Source organism: Sciurus carolinensis, chromosome 2 (genome assembly GCF_902686445.1).
Source record: "Sciurus carolinensis chromosome 2, mSciCar1.2, whole genome shotgun sequence".
Taxonomy (NCBI): domain Eukaryota; kingdom Metazoa; phylum Chordata; class Mammalia; order Rodentia; family Sciuridae; genus Sciurus; species Sciurus carolinensis.
In genome coordinates this window covers 178,896,706-178,908,928 of record NC_062214.1, presented here as the reverse complement: position 1 = coordinate 178,908,928, position 12,223 = coordinate 178,896,706, and the positions used below count along the sequence as shown (strand labels likewise).

At 40.8% G+C, this 12,223-nt stretch overlaps 1 protein-coding gene across 1 annotated transcript in view; it reads left to right on the top strand.

Moving 5' to 3' along the window:
• The first annotated feature begins 9,907 nt into the window (after nucleotides 1-9,907).
• Nucleotides 9,908-12,223, top strand: part of Gtf2a1 (general transcription factor IIA subunit 1) — a 36,813-nt gene continuing 34,497 nt past the window's right edge. The window contains exon 1 of the mRNA XM_047537064.1: nucleotides 9,908-10,358. Coding sequence (XP_047393020.1) covers nucleotides 10,329-10,358 — 30 coding nt within the window. The 5' untranslated portion in view covers nucleotides 9,908-10,328. The remainder of the gene's footprint in view (nucleotides 10,359-12,223) is intronic.

The window sequence follows — 12,223 nt, the reverse complement described above, 5'->3', positions numbered from 1 at the left end:
AAGTCAATCAATATTGTCAATCAATATTGTATTACATAATAAAGGAATAAAAGAGGAGAGATGCACATATTCTTTTTTTTATCTTATTTTTTTACAGACTGCATTTTGATTCATTGTACACAAATGGGGTGCATCATTTCGTTTCTATGGTTGCACATGATATAGATTCATACCATTTGTGTAATCATACATGTACATAGGTTAATGATGTCTGTCTCATTCCACCATTTTTCATACCCCCCTCATTTCCCCCTACATAACCTAAAGTTCCTCCATCACAAACATATTCTTAACAAAACAATAAATATATACATGACAATTAACAGACTTTATATCTCCTAATCATGTGACCATAGTTGGTATTTTTAACTACTTTCTCTTACCCATTCTGTATTCCCTCTGTATTTGGTAAGTACCTTAGTGGGTCTTGGTTCTTTATGTGGTTCTTTATGTGGAGGAATAACCCACGTCTTTATTCCTAAAGGATCTGAGACAAACTGGATTGGACTGCTTTATTTCCTCTTGACCTTAATAACAAGATATGGTAATATGAAGAGATGCCCCAAGGGATCTCCTTCACTCCAGACCTACTCTTCCTTACCTCCACTGTGGAGTAATATTTCTTCTTATCCTTAATAATCTGGGTCAATCACCCTTACCAACACCATAACTTCCTTCTTAGCCTGTTGACTCAGAGGCCCAAGGACCCCAAAGTAGCCAAGGGGAAGTCTTAAATTTCAGTTTAATTGAATCATTATTGTGCCTTCCGGCAGAAGCTTCTCAGCTCTGGAACTGAGATTTCTAGATCAGCAGAGCATGAGGTTGTAGGGACAGGAAGCAAAAATTTTGCTAGCTGGTCACTAGGGGTAACAGTAATTAGTACCATTCCTATTTCTACTCCTTGATTCCTGAACCAGTGACTCCTAGCTATGGAAGACACAGTACCATAAAGTGGATGCTGATTTAGAGCATATACAGTCTTCTTGAGAAACTTGACACAGCCCTACAAGATATTACTACCTACTTGGTGTAACTACATCTTCAAAAGGTCATTCTATCAAGTCAACTGCTTCAAGATAGTGAGGAACACCAAGGAGTATCAAGGATTACTGGCCACCAGATGCTGGGAATATAGGTAAGGAAGGTATATTAACCAAGATTTTCCAGAGAAACAAAACTAATAGATATATAATGAGAAATGGATCACATCATTTTAGAGACTACAAAATATCCAGTGATCAGCTATCTGTAAGCTGAACAACTAGGAAGCTAGCTGTGCGATTAGTCTACTCAGACAGAGGGAATTCCCCCTTACTCTGCCTTTGTGTGGCATGTACGCCCTCAGTGGATTGAATGATGCTCACCCACTTTGGTGTGCATGAACTTCCTTACTCAGTCTACTCATGCAAACATTCTCACAGACACACCCAGGGGTAATGTTTTACCAGCTATCTGGGCATTACCTAGCCAAGTTCACATATGAAATTAAACATCACAGAATTCTACCCAGTAAGAGCATGGTTTCTAACACCTTGGTTTCAGACTTTCTGCTTTCAGAACTGTGAAACAATAAATGCCTATTATTTTAAGTTAGTTTGTGGTACTTTGTTACAAAAGTTCTTGGAAATGCATACACCTTCCTTGTTAATGCTATGAAAATACATTTTAGACTTGATTTGTATTTTGCTGGGTAATAACTGGCAATTTGTTTTAAATTAGTATTTTTCTTGTCTTAAGCCTGGAGTAATACCTCCAGGGAGCCCTTCTTCCTTTTAGTAGAAAATATTTCAAGATCAAAATCCAGGAGCAAGAGGTACTCATAGATACTCAGTTGGTCACTGTTTTGAGGCTTTGGGGGAGGTATTTTATAAAACAGTTATTTAATTTGGGGGCGGGGTTATTGCCCTTGACTTAGAATTAGATATTTCCTGGGGCTGGGGAGATAGCTCAGCTGGTAGAGTGTTTGCCTCGCAAGCACAAGGCCCTAAGTTCGATCCCCAGTACTGCAAAAAAGAATGCAGATTTTTCTCCACAGAGTTCTGGTCTTAAAATACCATAACATAGGTACCAGGTGTACTCACTGATTCTAGATTAGTCTTTATTTATTTTTTTAAATAGGCATCTTCCGAGCTAGAGGAAAAACAATTGTGGAAAAATTCATTGTGACACTTTTAAATTCAGGACTACAGAATTTTTACTTATATTCTATACCTTATATCTGCATTTCTTTTCTCCAATTTTGATAAAAGATTAGCATTTGAATTAGTATGCTGATAAAGACTAATGTAGACAGGCATCATCCAATCCAACAATGTCTGGTTTTTAAGTATGATTGAGATTAAATAGGTAGAACAGAATATAATTAGTCATATACTTTTTCTTTATTAAAATTTTTTATTTTTACAGACTGCATTTTGATTCATTGTATACAAATGGGGCATGACTTTTCATTTCTATGGTTGTACACAATGTAGATTCACACCATTCATGTAATCATACATATACACAGGGTAATACTGTCTACTTCATTCTTCTCTTCCCCCCCCTGCAACCCCCCTTTATTATATATTGTCATGCACTTATCAGAGAAAACATTCAACCTTTGGTTGTTTTGGACTTGGCCTATTTCACTTAGTATGATATTTTTCAACTTCATCCATTTACCAGCAAATGCCATAATTTTGTTCTTATTTATGGCTGAGTAGTATTCCATTGTGTTTATATACCACAGTTTCTTTATCCATTCATCTGTTGAAGGGCATCTAGGTTGGTTCCACAATCTAGCTATTGTGAATTGAGCTGCTATGAACATTGATGTGGCTGCATCACTGCAGTATGCTGATTTTAAGTCCTTTGGGTATAAACGGAGGAGTGGGATAGCTTGGTCAAATGGCGGATTCATTCCAAGTTTTTCTGAGGAATCTCTATACTGCTTTCCAGAGTGACTGCACCAATTTACAACTCCACCAGCAATGTATGAGTGTGCCATTTTCCCCACATCCACACCAACACTTAGATGAAATCTTAGGGTGGTTTTAATTTGCATTTCTCTAATTACTAGGGATGATGAACACTTTTTCATATATTTGTTGATCACCTGTATATCTTCTTCTGTGAAATGTCTGCCATTTCCTTAGCTCATATATTGACTGGGTTCTTTGTATTTTTGGTGTAAAGTTTTTAAAGTTCTTTATAAACTTTGGAGATTAGTGCTCTGTCTGAAGTGTGTGTGGAAAAGATTTTCTCCCACTCTGTAGGCTCTCTTTTCACATTATTGATTATTTCCTGTGCTGAGAAAAAAACTTTTTAGTTTGAATCTATCCCATTTATTGATTCTTACTTTTATTTCTTGCGCTACGGGGGGTTTTGTTAAGGAAGTCTGGTCCTAAGCCAATGTGATGGAGATTCGGGCCTACTTTTTCTTCTATTTGGTGAAGGGTCTCAGGCCTAATTCCTAGATCCTTGATCCATTTTGAGTTGAGTTTTGTACAGGGTGAGAAATAGGGGTTTAATTTCATTTTACTGCATATGGATTTCCAGTTTTGCCACCACCATTTGTTGAAGAGGTTATATTTTCTCCATTGTAAGTTTTTGGCACCTTTGTCTAGTATGAGATAACTGTACTTATGTGGTTATGTCTCTGTGTCTTCTATCCTGTACCATTGGTCTTTCTGTCTATTTTGGTGCCAATACCGTGCCATTTTTGTTACTATTGCTCTAGAGTAGAGTTGAAGGTCTGATATTGTGATACCTCCTGCATCACTCTTCCTGTCCAGGATTGCTTTGGCTATTCTGGGTCTTTTGTTCTTCCAGATGAATTTCATGATTGCTTTTTCTGTTTCTATGAGAAATGTCATAGGGATTTTAATTGGAATTGCATTAAATCTGTATAGCACATTTGGAAGTATGGCCATTTTGATAATATTAATTCTGCCTATCCAAGAACATGGGAGATCTTTCCATCTTCTAAGGTCTTCTTCAATTTCTTTCTTTAATGTTCTGTAGTTTTCACTGTAGAGATCTTTCACCTCTTTGGTTAGATTTATTCCCAAGTATTTTTTTTTTTTTTTTGAGGCTATTGTGAATGGAGTTGTTTTCCTCATTTCCCTTTCTGATGTTTCATCACTTATGTATAAAAATGCTTTAGATTTATGCATGTTGATTATATATCCTGCTATTTTACTGAATTCATTTATAAGGTCTAGAAGTTTTCTGGTGGAGTTTTTTAGATCCTCTAAATATAGACTCATGTCATCAGCAAATAGTGACAGTTTGAGTTCTTCTTTTCCTATTCGTTCCCTTTAATTTCTTTAGTCTGTCTAATTGCTCGGGCTAGTAGTATTTCAAGGATGATGTTGAATAGAAGTGGTGAAAGAGAGTATCCCTGTCTTGTTCCAGTTTTTAAAGGGAATGCTTTCAGTTTTTCTCCATTAGGATGTTGTTGGTTGTGGGCTTAGCAATTAGTCATATTCTTTCTCCTTTATTTCACATAAAAATACTAGGATACATATACAACATTACCAAAAATGAAAATACATTTTTGACATTTCTTTTTGTCCTTAGAGGTTATCCCACTACATATCTATAGCCAAATTACTCTGCTTTAAAGTCACTTGGAGAAGTTCCTGTGTTATGTAATAACTAGTGAGATTGAGTTGCTTTGTTTTATTTTTGGTGTGGGGAGTTCCTTTTCAAGAGTTCATTTTTTTTATAACTAAGTAAACTATTTATGTGTTTCCAGAGTCGATCCTAAAAAATAAAGTAGATTTCAACAAGTCCAGTTTCTTTTCCTGTCCTTTCCACACTATTTTCTCCTTGTTCTTATAAGCTTTTTGTTAGTTTAAATTATCATTTCTTTTTTAAGGGTAAGCAGACTTAATATGCACATTTATATATTACCTCTTTTCTTAAATGAAGACATACAAAGAACAATTTTTTTTTAACTTTGCTTTTTTTACTTAACAGTATATCCCAAAGACCATCTAGAGAGAGAATCCTCACTTCTTGTTATGGCTGTATAGTATTCTCTCATGTACGTGTACCATAATCTTAATTTAACCAATCTCTTCATATGGACATGTGGGACATGGACAAATAATCTCTATAAGCAGTATTCCAATGGAGTCCTAGAAATGGCATTACTGAGTCAATGGATAAATTCATATATAATTTTTTTTAGATATAGTGGGGGACATGTGTCAACTAATCAACTCGATAAATTCCAACAATAAATCAGCTTTCAGTTCAAGGAGTCATAGCTCATGGCAGCATATAATTATTATATTTGTATACAAAAATTATGCTGAATACTCAAGGTATAAAAATTTGGTCAAACTATTGCATAAATTAATCACTGACTATTGGCATTACAAAATGGTAGTGTTCTTATAAGGTGAGTTGAAAAGACCTTTCCTTTGATATCAGTGTACTTGTTATACATGTATCACTACTAATAAAAAAAATCTACTGAGTACTTGTCAAAGCACTTTCTACTATCTTTGATATTCTCAACAATCACAGGTTGATGGTTATTATTCCATCTTACTGAACGGAGGTGATTAGTCACAGCAGACTACAACATGATAAATTAGTGGCAGTCAAGCCTTATTCCACCAAAACTTCACACTGAATTACTTTTCTAACCACCATACTGCTTATATTTTGGAATATAGAAGAGAATTACAAGTTGGATATTGTTTTTAGATATTAAGTAGCAGTTTCAAATTATAAGAGAGGAAGAGAATACTAATTTTTTAAATTTCCTCTTCACATACAGCAGTAATCCATTTTCTGTTGCTGTAACAAAATACATGCAGTTGGGTAATGTGTAAAGAAAAGAGGTCTTTTTAGCTCTGCTTCATAGGCTGAAAGTCCATGATTAGTTGGCTCATTTGTTCGGCATGTGGGGAAGGTGTCATGGTGGGAGTGCATGGTGGGAGTGTATGGCAAGACAAGAAGTCAGAGACTAGGGAAGAGCCAATCTTGCTCCTTTAAAACAACTTACTCTTGGGAGAACAACTTACTCTGTGCCAGACCAGTATTGATCTCTACATTTTTTCCCCCCTCTGGTACTGGAGATTTAACTCAGGGACATTTCACCACTGAACAACATCCCCAGCCCTTTTTATTTTTTTGTTTTGAGACATGGTCTCTCTAAGTTACTGGGCCTTGCTAAGTTGCTAAGGCTGGCTTTGAATTTGAGTTCCTCCTGCCTCAGCCTCCTGAGTTGTTGCAATTACAGGTGCACCACCATGCCTGGCTCCAGTATCATACTCTTCTAATGGTAGTACCTCCAGTGACAAAACCGCTTTGCATTTAAGCCCAAGCTCTTCAAGGTTCCACCATTTCCCAACATTGCCACACTGAGGACCAAGTTTCTTCCAATACTTGAAACCTTGGGGGTCAAACTATATCCAAATCACAGCACATGTATAGAAGTAATTTGTGGGGCAACAATTTCTTCTCAAATTCACTACACCAAAAATTAGTGCATGTGAAAATCTTCCTTTTTTTTTTTTTTTGGCAAAAACCTAAAAAACCAACCAAACATAATAACCTAGGTACAATCTGAATACATTAGAATTGTTCTGGTAAAATTGAAAAAATCAGTGTGTTTAATAACTTAAGTGAATGCTGTAGAGACAGGTGTGGTAGCATGTGCCTGTAATCCCAGTAACTCAGAAGGCTGAGGGAGGGCTGTAAATTCAAAACCAGCTTCAGCAATTTAGGGAATCTCTAAGCGACTTAGTGAGATCATCTCAAAATAAAAAATAAAAAGGGCTGGGGATGTGGCTCAGTGGTTAAGTGCCCCTGGATCAATCCCTGGTACCTACCCACCTCCCAAAGAAAAGATAAAAATTCTGGGCTGGGATATAGCTCAGTTGGCAGAGTGCTTGCAAGCACAAGGCCCTGGGTTCAATCCCCAGCACCGCAAAAAAAAAAAAAAAAAAAAGAAAAAAAAATGCTGCCATTGTGCATTATACATTACAATAGGGACTTTCATTAGGAATAGTAGTAGGTGAAAAAGGAAACAAAGTTTTTTCACTGAGAGTTCTCCTGAAGTACACTTGCTGAGTATATAAGAGCTGTGTGATTTTTAAATGTATTATTACTTTTTATTACTTAAGAAAATGGAGGTAAAGGAATGCTACAAGGTTTATTTGAAGCCACTTTCCATGATCAGCCATTTTTTACTTTTTTTTTGATATTATTGCTAAAATATTCATAAATATTTAAATGCCTGGACACCAAGGTTTGGTATCATTTTGTTTAGAGTACATCACTATTCATGTATTGATTGTTTTCTATTCTTTTTCAGTTATCCAGTGTCTAGACAGTAAATTAACATACATAAAAGAAAGGAGTTAACTTTTTATCTTCCCGTATAAAACATTTTGAAGATAGGGAAAAAGATTCATCCCAAAGGGGGAAAAAAAAATCATAATGTATCTGTTTATACACAGCTGCTACAAAATATGAGTTTGTAAACTGGAAATCTAGTATGTTTTATATAAAGAGCTGCTAAAATTAAAAGCTACTTAAGTTTTAGGAAACAAAGAATTAGAAGTTCAGATAAAAACTATTTAAATATGATGCTAGATCTAGTCTTATACAGGAATAGTTTCCTGCTTACAAATTTTCAGTTTTGTAAAACAAAGAGCTGTAGCTTCCAAATATTCAGGCTCACAATCTTGATACCTGAGCAGGAAATATCACTTTCTGAAACTAAACTGGTACGTATGTATTGTGACCGAAGGTATATTATAGCTAAAAGAGGAATTGGAAAACCAATAAATTGAAATGGAATCCATGATGGTTACCAGAAGTCAGGTGCATGGGTTGTAGAAGGGAAGAAATCTGGGTAAATACTAATCATGGGCTTAGGCATTGTTGCAATCTAAAAGGTAAAAGACACAGACTCATTATCTAGGGAGTCTGAAGGTTTTTAAAGAGGTCTTTCATCCAATAATACTCCATTAATCACAAATCAGACCCAACAGAACATACGCCTCATCACTTCTGGTATGGAAGATTAATTCTGTAGAAAACAAATCTCACAGATTTACTTCCATGTCCTGTTTGTAGTGTTCTTAAGTTTAACTGATGGCAGAAAACGCCTGACCATTTAGTTAGGAATACCAAGTGGCAGGAAAGAAAAAATAGGTGGAAGGTGAGGGACTCCATGTGTAAACACTTGGTAGTATGTACATAAAGAGGAAACAAAAAGTCCTTAAAATAATATGCAGTGGGGCTAGGGATACAGCTCAGTTGGTAGAGAGCTTGCCTTGCAATCACAAACCCTGGATTCAATCCCCAGCACTGCAAAAAAAAAAAAAAAAAAAAAAAAAATTGTAATAATAACATGCAGTAAGACTTGGCAGGAATGCTACTGTTTAATGTAATTTTTCAGGCTGTCACCTTAATATTAAATGCACCACAATTTTTGATAGAATTGTAACTTCACATACTATGAACACTGATTTCCTGTGAATTTTTTTTTTCTTTAAGTGCTCCAGACCAGGCAACTCTGCAGAGAATTGCCAAGCAATTGTTGAATTGGTGTTCAGTCTCCAAGTTAATAGACATCCTCTACAGTCATTCACAACTTTATTTACCGTCTCCTATTTTCTGAGTATTAAGTACTCTGTTTCTCTATTCCCTTGAGTTCCTGGTAGGCTATATCTTTTCCTCTCTGGTAGGATGTCTTTGATAGTTCTCAAATCTGGTTTTGCTGGCACAGAACTTTGGTTTGCTTTGTCTTTTGAGTATAAACTCCCTCACATTTCCTGATTACATTCTATGTTTCTTAAAATTCCTAGAATGGAGAAATTAGGTACTGTGAATTCTGCCTTCTAAACCGAGCATTCTCTGTTCTGCATGAAATGGTGAGATAAAGGCAGGATTCACTTGAATGGCGGAGGTCAAACGCCTATGGAATTGCACCCCAAGTTATGGACAAACTGCCTACTCCTTGCAGCAAGAGACCATGTGAGTTGGTGGGTCAAGGATATGTATTTCAGATGTGGCTAGTCATTACACGCTCGCCTTGAAGAGTCACGGTTCTTTGGAAATAGCATTAAAAAACAAGGAAAGTTGTGCTGTCATAATTCAGTTTTACTTTTTGGCATTTCCATCCCCGGAAGAAATAATTTAAAGTACCTGGGATAATAGAGTCCGACCCTTTGGGGCACTTAAGCCAAAGACTTCCTAACAGGACTCTAGAGACAAAAGGGCTCCATGGATTTCTAATTCTAGAATGTGGGAACAGCCAGCACAAATAGGCTTTCATTCACTTTAGAAACACACAATCCTGCGTGCCAAAGGCCCAGCCTCTGGTAGAGGCGCGAACGAAAGGATGCTCGTAATCTGAGCTCAGGAATCTAGAGATGACTCCGCATTTAAAACTCTGTCCCAAGTCGGAGCGCGCCAGAGGCCGGAAGCCGCGCCACGTGACCGGCCCTCCTTCGCAGCCATTAATACCGAGGCATTCGCCACCGCCGCTGCCACATCTCCTAGCTACTTCAGCGCGGGACAACCCTGAAACGTATGACAGGGGGCGGTTTTAGCTAGCTCTGAACTCGGGTGTGGCTAGAACTCGCGCCTTGTCCAGCAATGCTTTCAAAACCCGTCCTCGGCAGAGGGCTGTCAGAAACTTCCGCCTGGGTGCCAACCACGTGATTACGAGAGACTAAGGGAGGCGGAGGCCCGCCTTGACTACTCCAGTCCCGGGCCTCCGCCCGCCCAGCACCCTTCACGGCGCGTGACGACGCTGCTCGCCGGTGGCCTCCGCCCCGGCGCGCCTGCGCACGCGGCTCTCGCGGTGTCTCGCGCTCGGCCCCGCCCACCTCTGCCCCCGCCCTTTCCGCCCCTCCCTCCCCCTCCGCCCTGTCTCTCGGCGGCAGCGGCGGCGGCGGCGGCTCGCGCAGCTTGTTGGCTCGCTATATAAAGGGGAGAAGCAGGCGGACCGGACGGCTGGAGCTGCAGCCGGTGGCGGCAGCGGCGGCGCGGGGAGCGGCGACCGGTGGTGGTTTCCCTCCTTGCCGCGGGGTGGGGAGCGGGCAACGCCCCCCGGACCCCTGAAGGGTCGTGGTTTTTTTTAAAGGCGATTCTCGAGGTTTTTAGCCCCGGAGGAGTACCCCCCTCCTCCTAGTCTCACCGCTACCCTTACTCCTTCGGGATCGATTTTGTTTTAAATTTTTGCCCCAGTCTTGCGGTGGCTTGGGTCACCCTCCAGGTCTTGGTTTCTTTTTTTTTTTTTTTTTTTTCTTTCGGTTTTGTTTTCATCTTTTCTCGGGGTTGCCCCCCTCTTGTTTGTGTTGTGTGTGGAAATGGCGAACTCGGCAAATACAAACACCGTGGTAAGGACGTGGTTCGGTGGCCGGCGGGGGCTTCGTTCCGGCGGCAGCAACGGCCGGACCGGGCGGGGGCGGGGACGGCGGCGACTCCCGGCCTCGACTCTCCGCCGCCCGCGAGGCCGCCGCCGCCGCTTCCCGCCTCGGGCGGACCGGGCTGGGGCGCCGGGCGGCGGGCGCGGGGGGGCGCCGAGGGCTCGCGGCGGCGGGAGGGCGGGGGCGCCGGCGGGCCTGGGGCCTCCGCGGGCGGACCGGGCCGCGCAGGCGGTTGGGCCCGGGCGGGCGCGCGGCCCCGACCCCGGCCCCCGCCGCCGGGAGGGCGGGCGGGAGCGAGTCGCCGCGTCCCCGGAGGGGGCCCGGCTGTCCGCTGACTGGACGAGGGCTCCCCGAGCGGCCGCGCAGCCAGAGCCGAGCCTGGGGAATTGGGCGAGCCCCAGAGACCCACCGTGGTCCACTTTAATGCAGTGGACGCCTGACGGTTACTTCGAGGGTTACTTTGGGTTTCTCTGGCGGTTGTGCTTTGGGAACCATCTCTGGGGCCATTTTATGCCTTTTTTTTTTTTTTTTTTTTTTTTTTTAAAAAAAGGACGAAGGTTGAAAAGCACTTATCTCAGTTCCTTCCGCACGGGTAAAATGGCGAAGGGGAAGCAAAAGCCCCATCGTCTCTTCGACTAGCAAAAGCACCGAAACAAACCAAAAAAGCCTACAGTGGTCAAAGTGTCCCCCGCTTTCGCCTTGGAATTTGCCTACTTCTTCCCGCTTGTCCCTTTTTGGTTACTCGCGATCACGTAGGTTTGCAAAAAGCAGTCACATAAATAACCTTTTCAGTCACCAACGCAATGTGATCACTAGTCCACCCAACTCTGATTTTTATTCTGACAATAAAACACGTTTTTGCCCGATCCCAAATGCCGCAGACAAGCCCGCGGCCGCCCGACACAGTACCGTTGGCGACTCGGGTTGATCCATCATGGCTGCGGCCGCTTACCCTGCCTTTCAGTCCCTGAGCCTTGTGGTCCTCCTCCCTTTGGCTGCCCTGTTTATATAGAGCCATTGCCGCTCTCTAATATAGACTCTGCCAGGATGGGAAGGTGCTTTTCAGGCCTACGTCACCGCCTCTCCATTTAAACACCAGATCCGGCTTTAAATAGTGAGAGCTGCTGAGAGCGGGGCTGGGAGGTGCGTGCTCCCGAGGCGAGAGGCGGGCGCGTGCAGAGCTCTGTTTATTTCTAGGTCCTTTTCTGACCTTGTAATTTTGCATCCTAGCGGGGCTGCTTTCAGACCCCCAGGTTTTTGTTTGGTTGCAGCACCTAGGGTTTGCTTTCTTTGTTAAGTGAAATATGCCCAGCTACTGTTTCTCGTTTTATCTTTCAGATTTTTCAAAAATAATTTTAAATCACATGACCTGATTATTTTTCTTGAAAGGTGTCTGTCTTATTGTGGGGAATTTTTAAAACGCTTTTCTACATTAAACGCTAATTGAAGTGGGCTGCTTGGGTTTGATAGTTGATTATTAAGTAGTCAGGAAATATGTTAGAACTATATCTTATAATATTTCATCGTGTTTTCCTACAATTATCCTAGAAACAAAGCTTTTCAAAGAAATAGACAAGTGATTAAAGCTGCCACATAGGATTTTACGTCCACAGTACACTGATGTGTAAGGGGAATTGCAATAAGAGTGACATGGCAAGCTGTATTTTAAGAAATTAAAATTCTAAGTGGGTGGCGTTTTTATTGCATTGGATATTAACCTGTACCCAGTATAAAAATTAATTTACTTTCCAACACTGCATAAAAGAACTTAACACTTTCTAAAGGAACATTCTAATTAATCACTTGATGATGTCACTCATGACACCAGTTTTGAA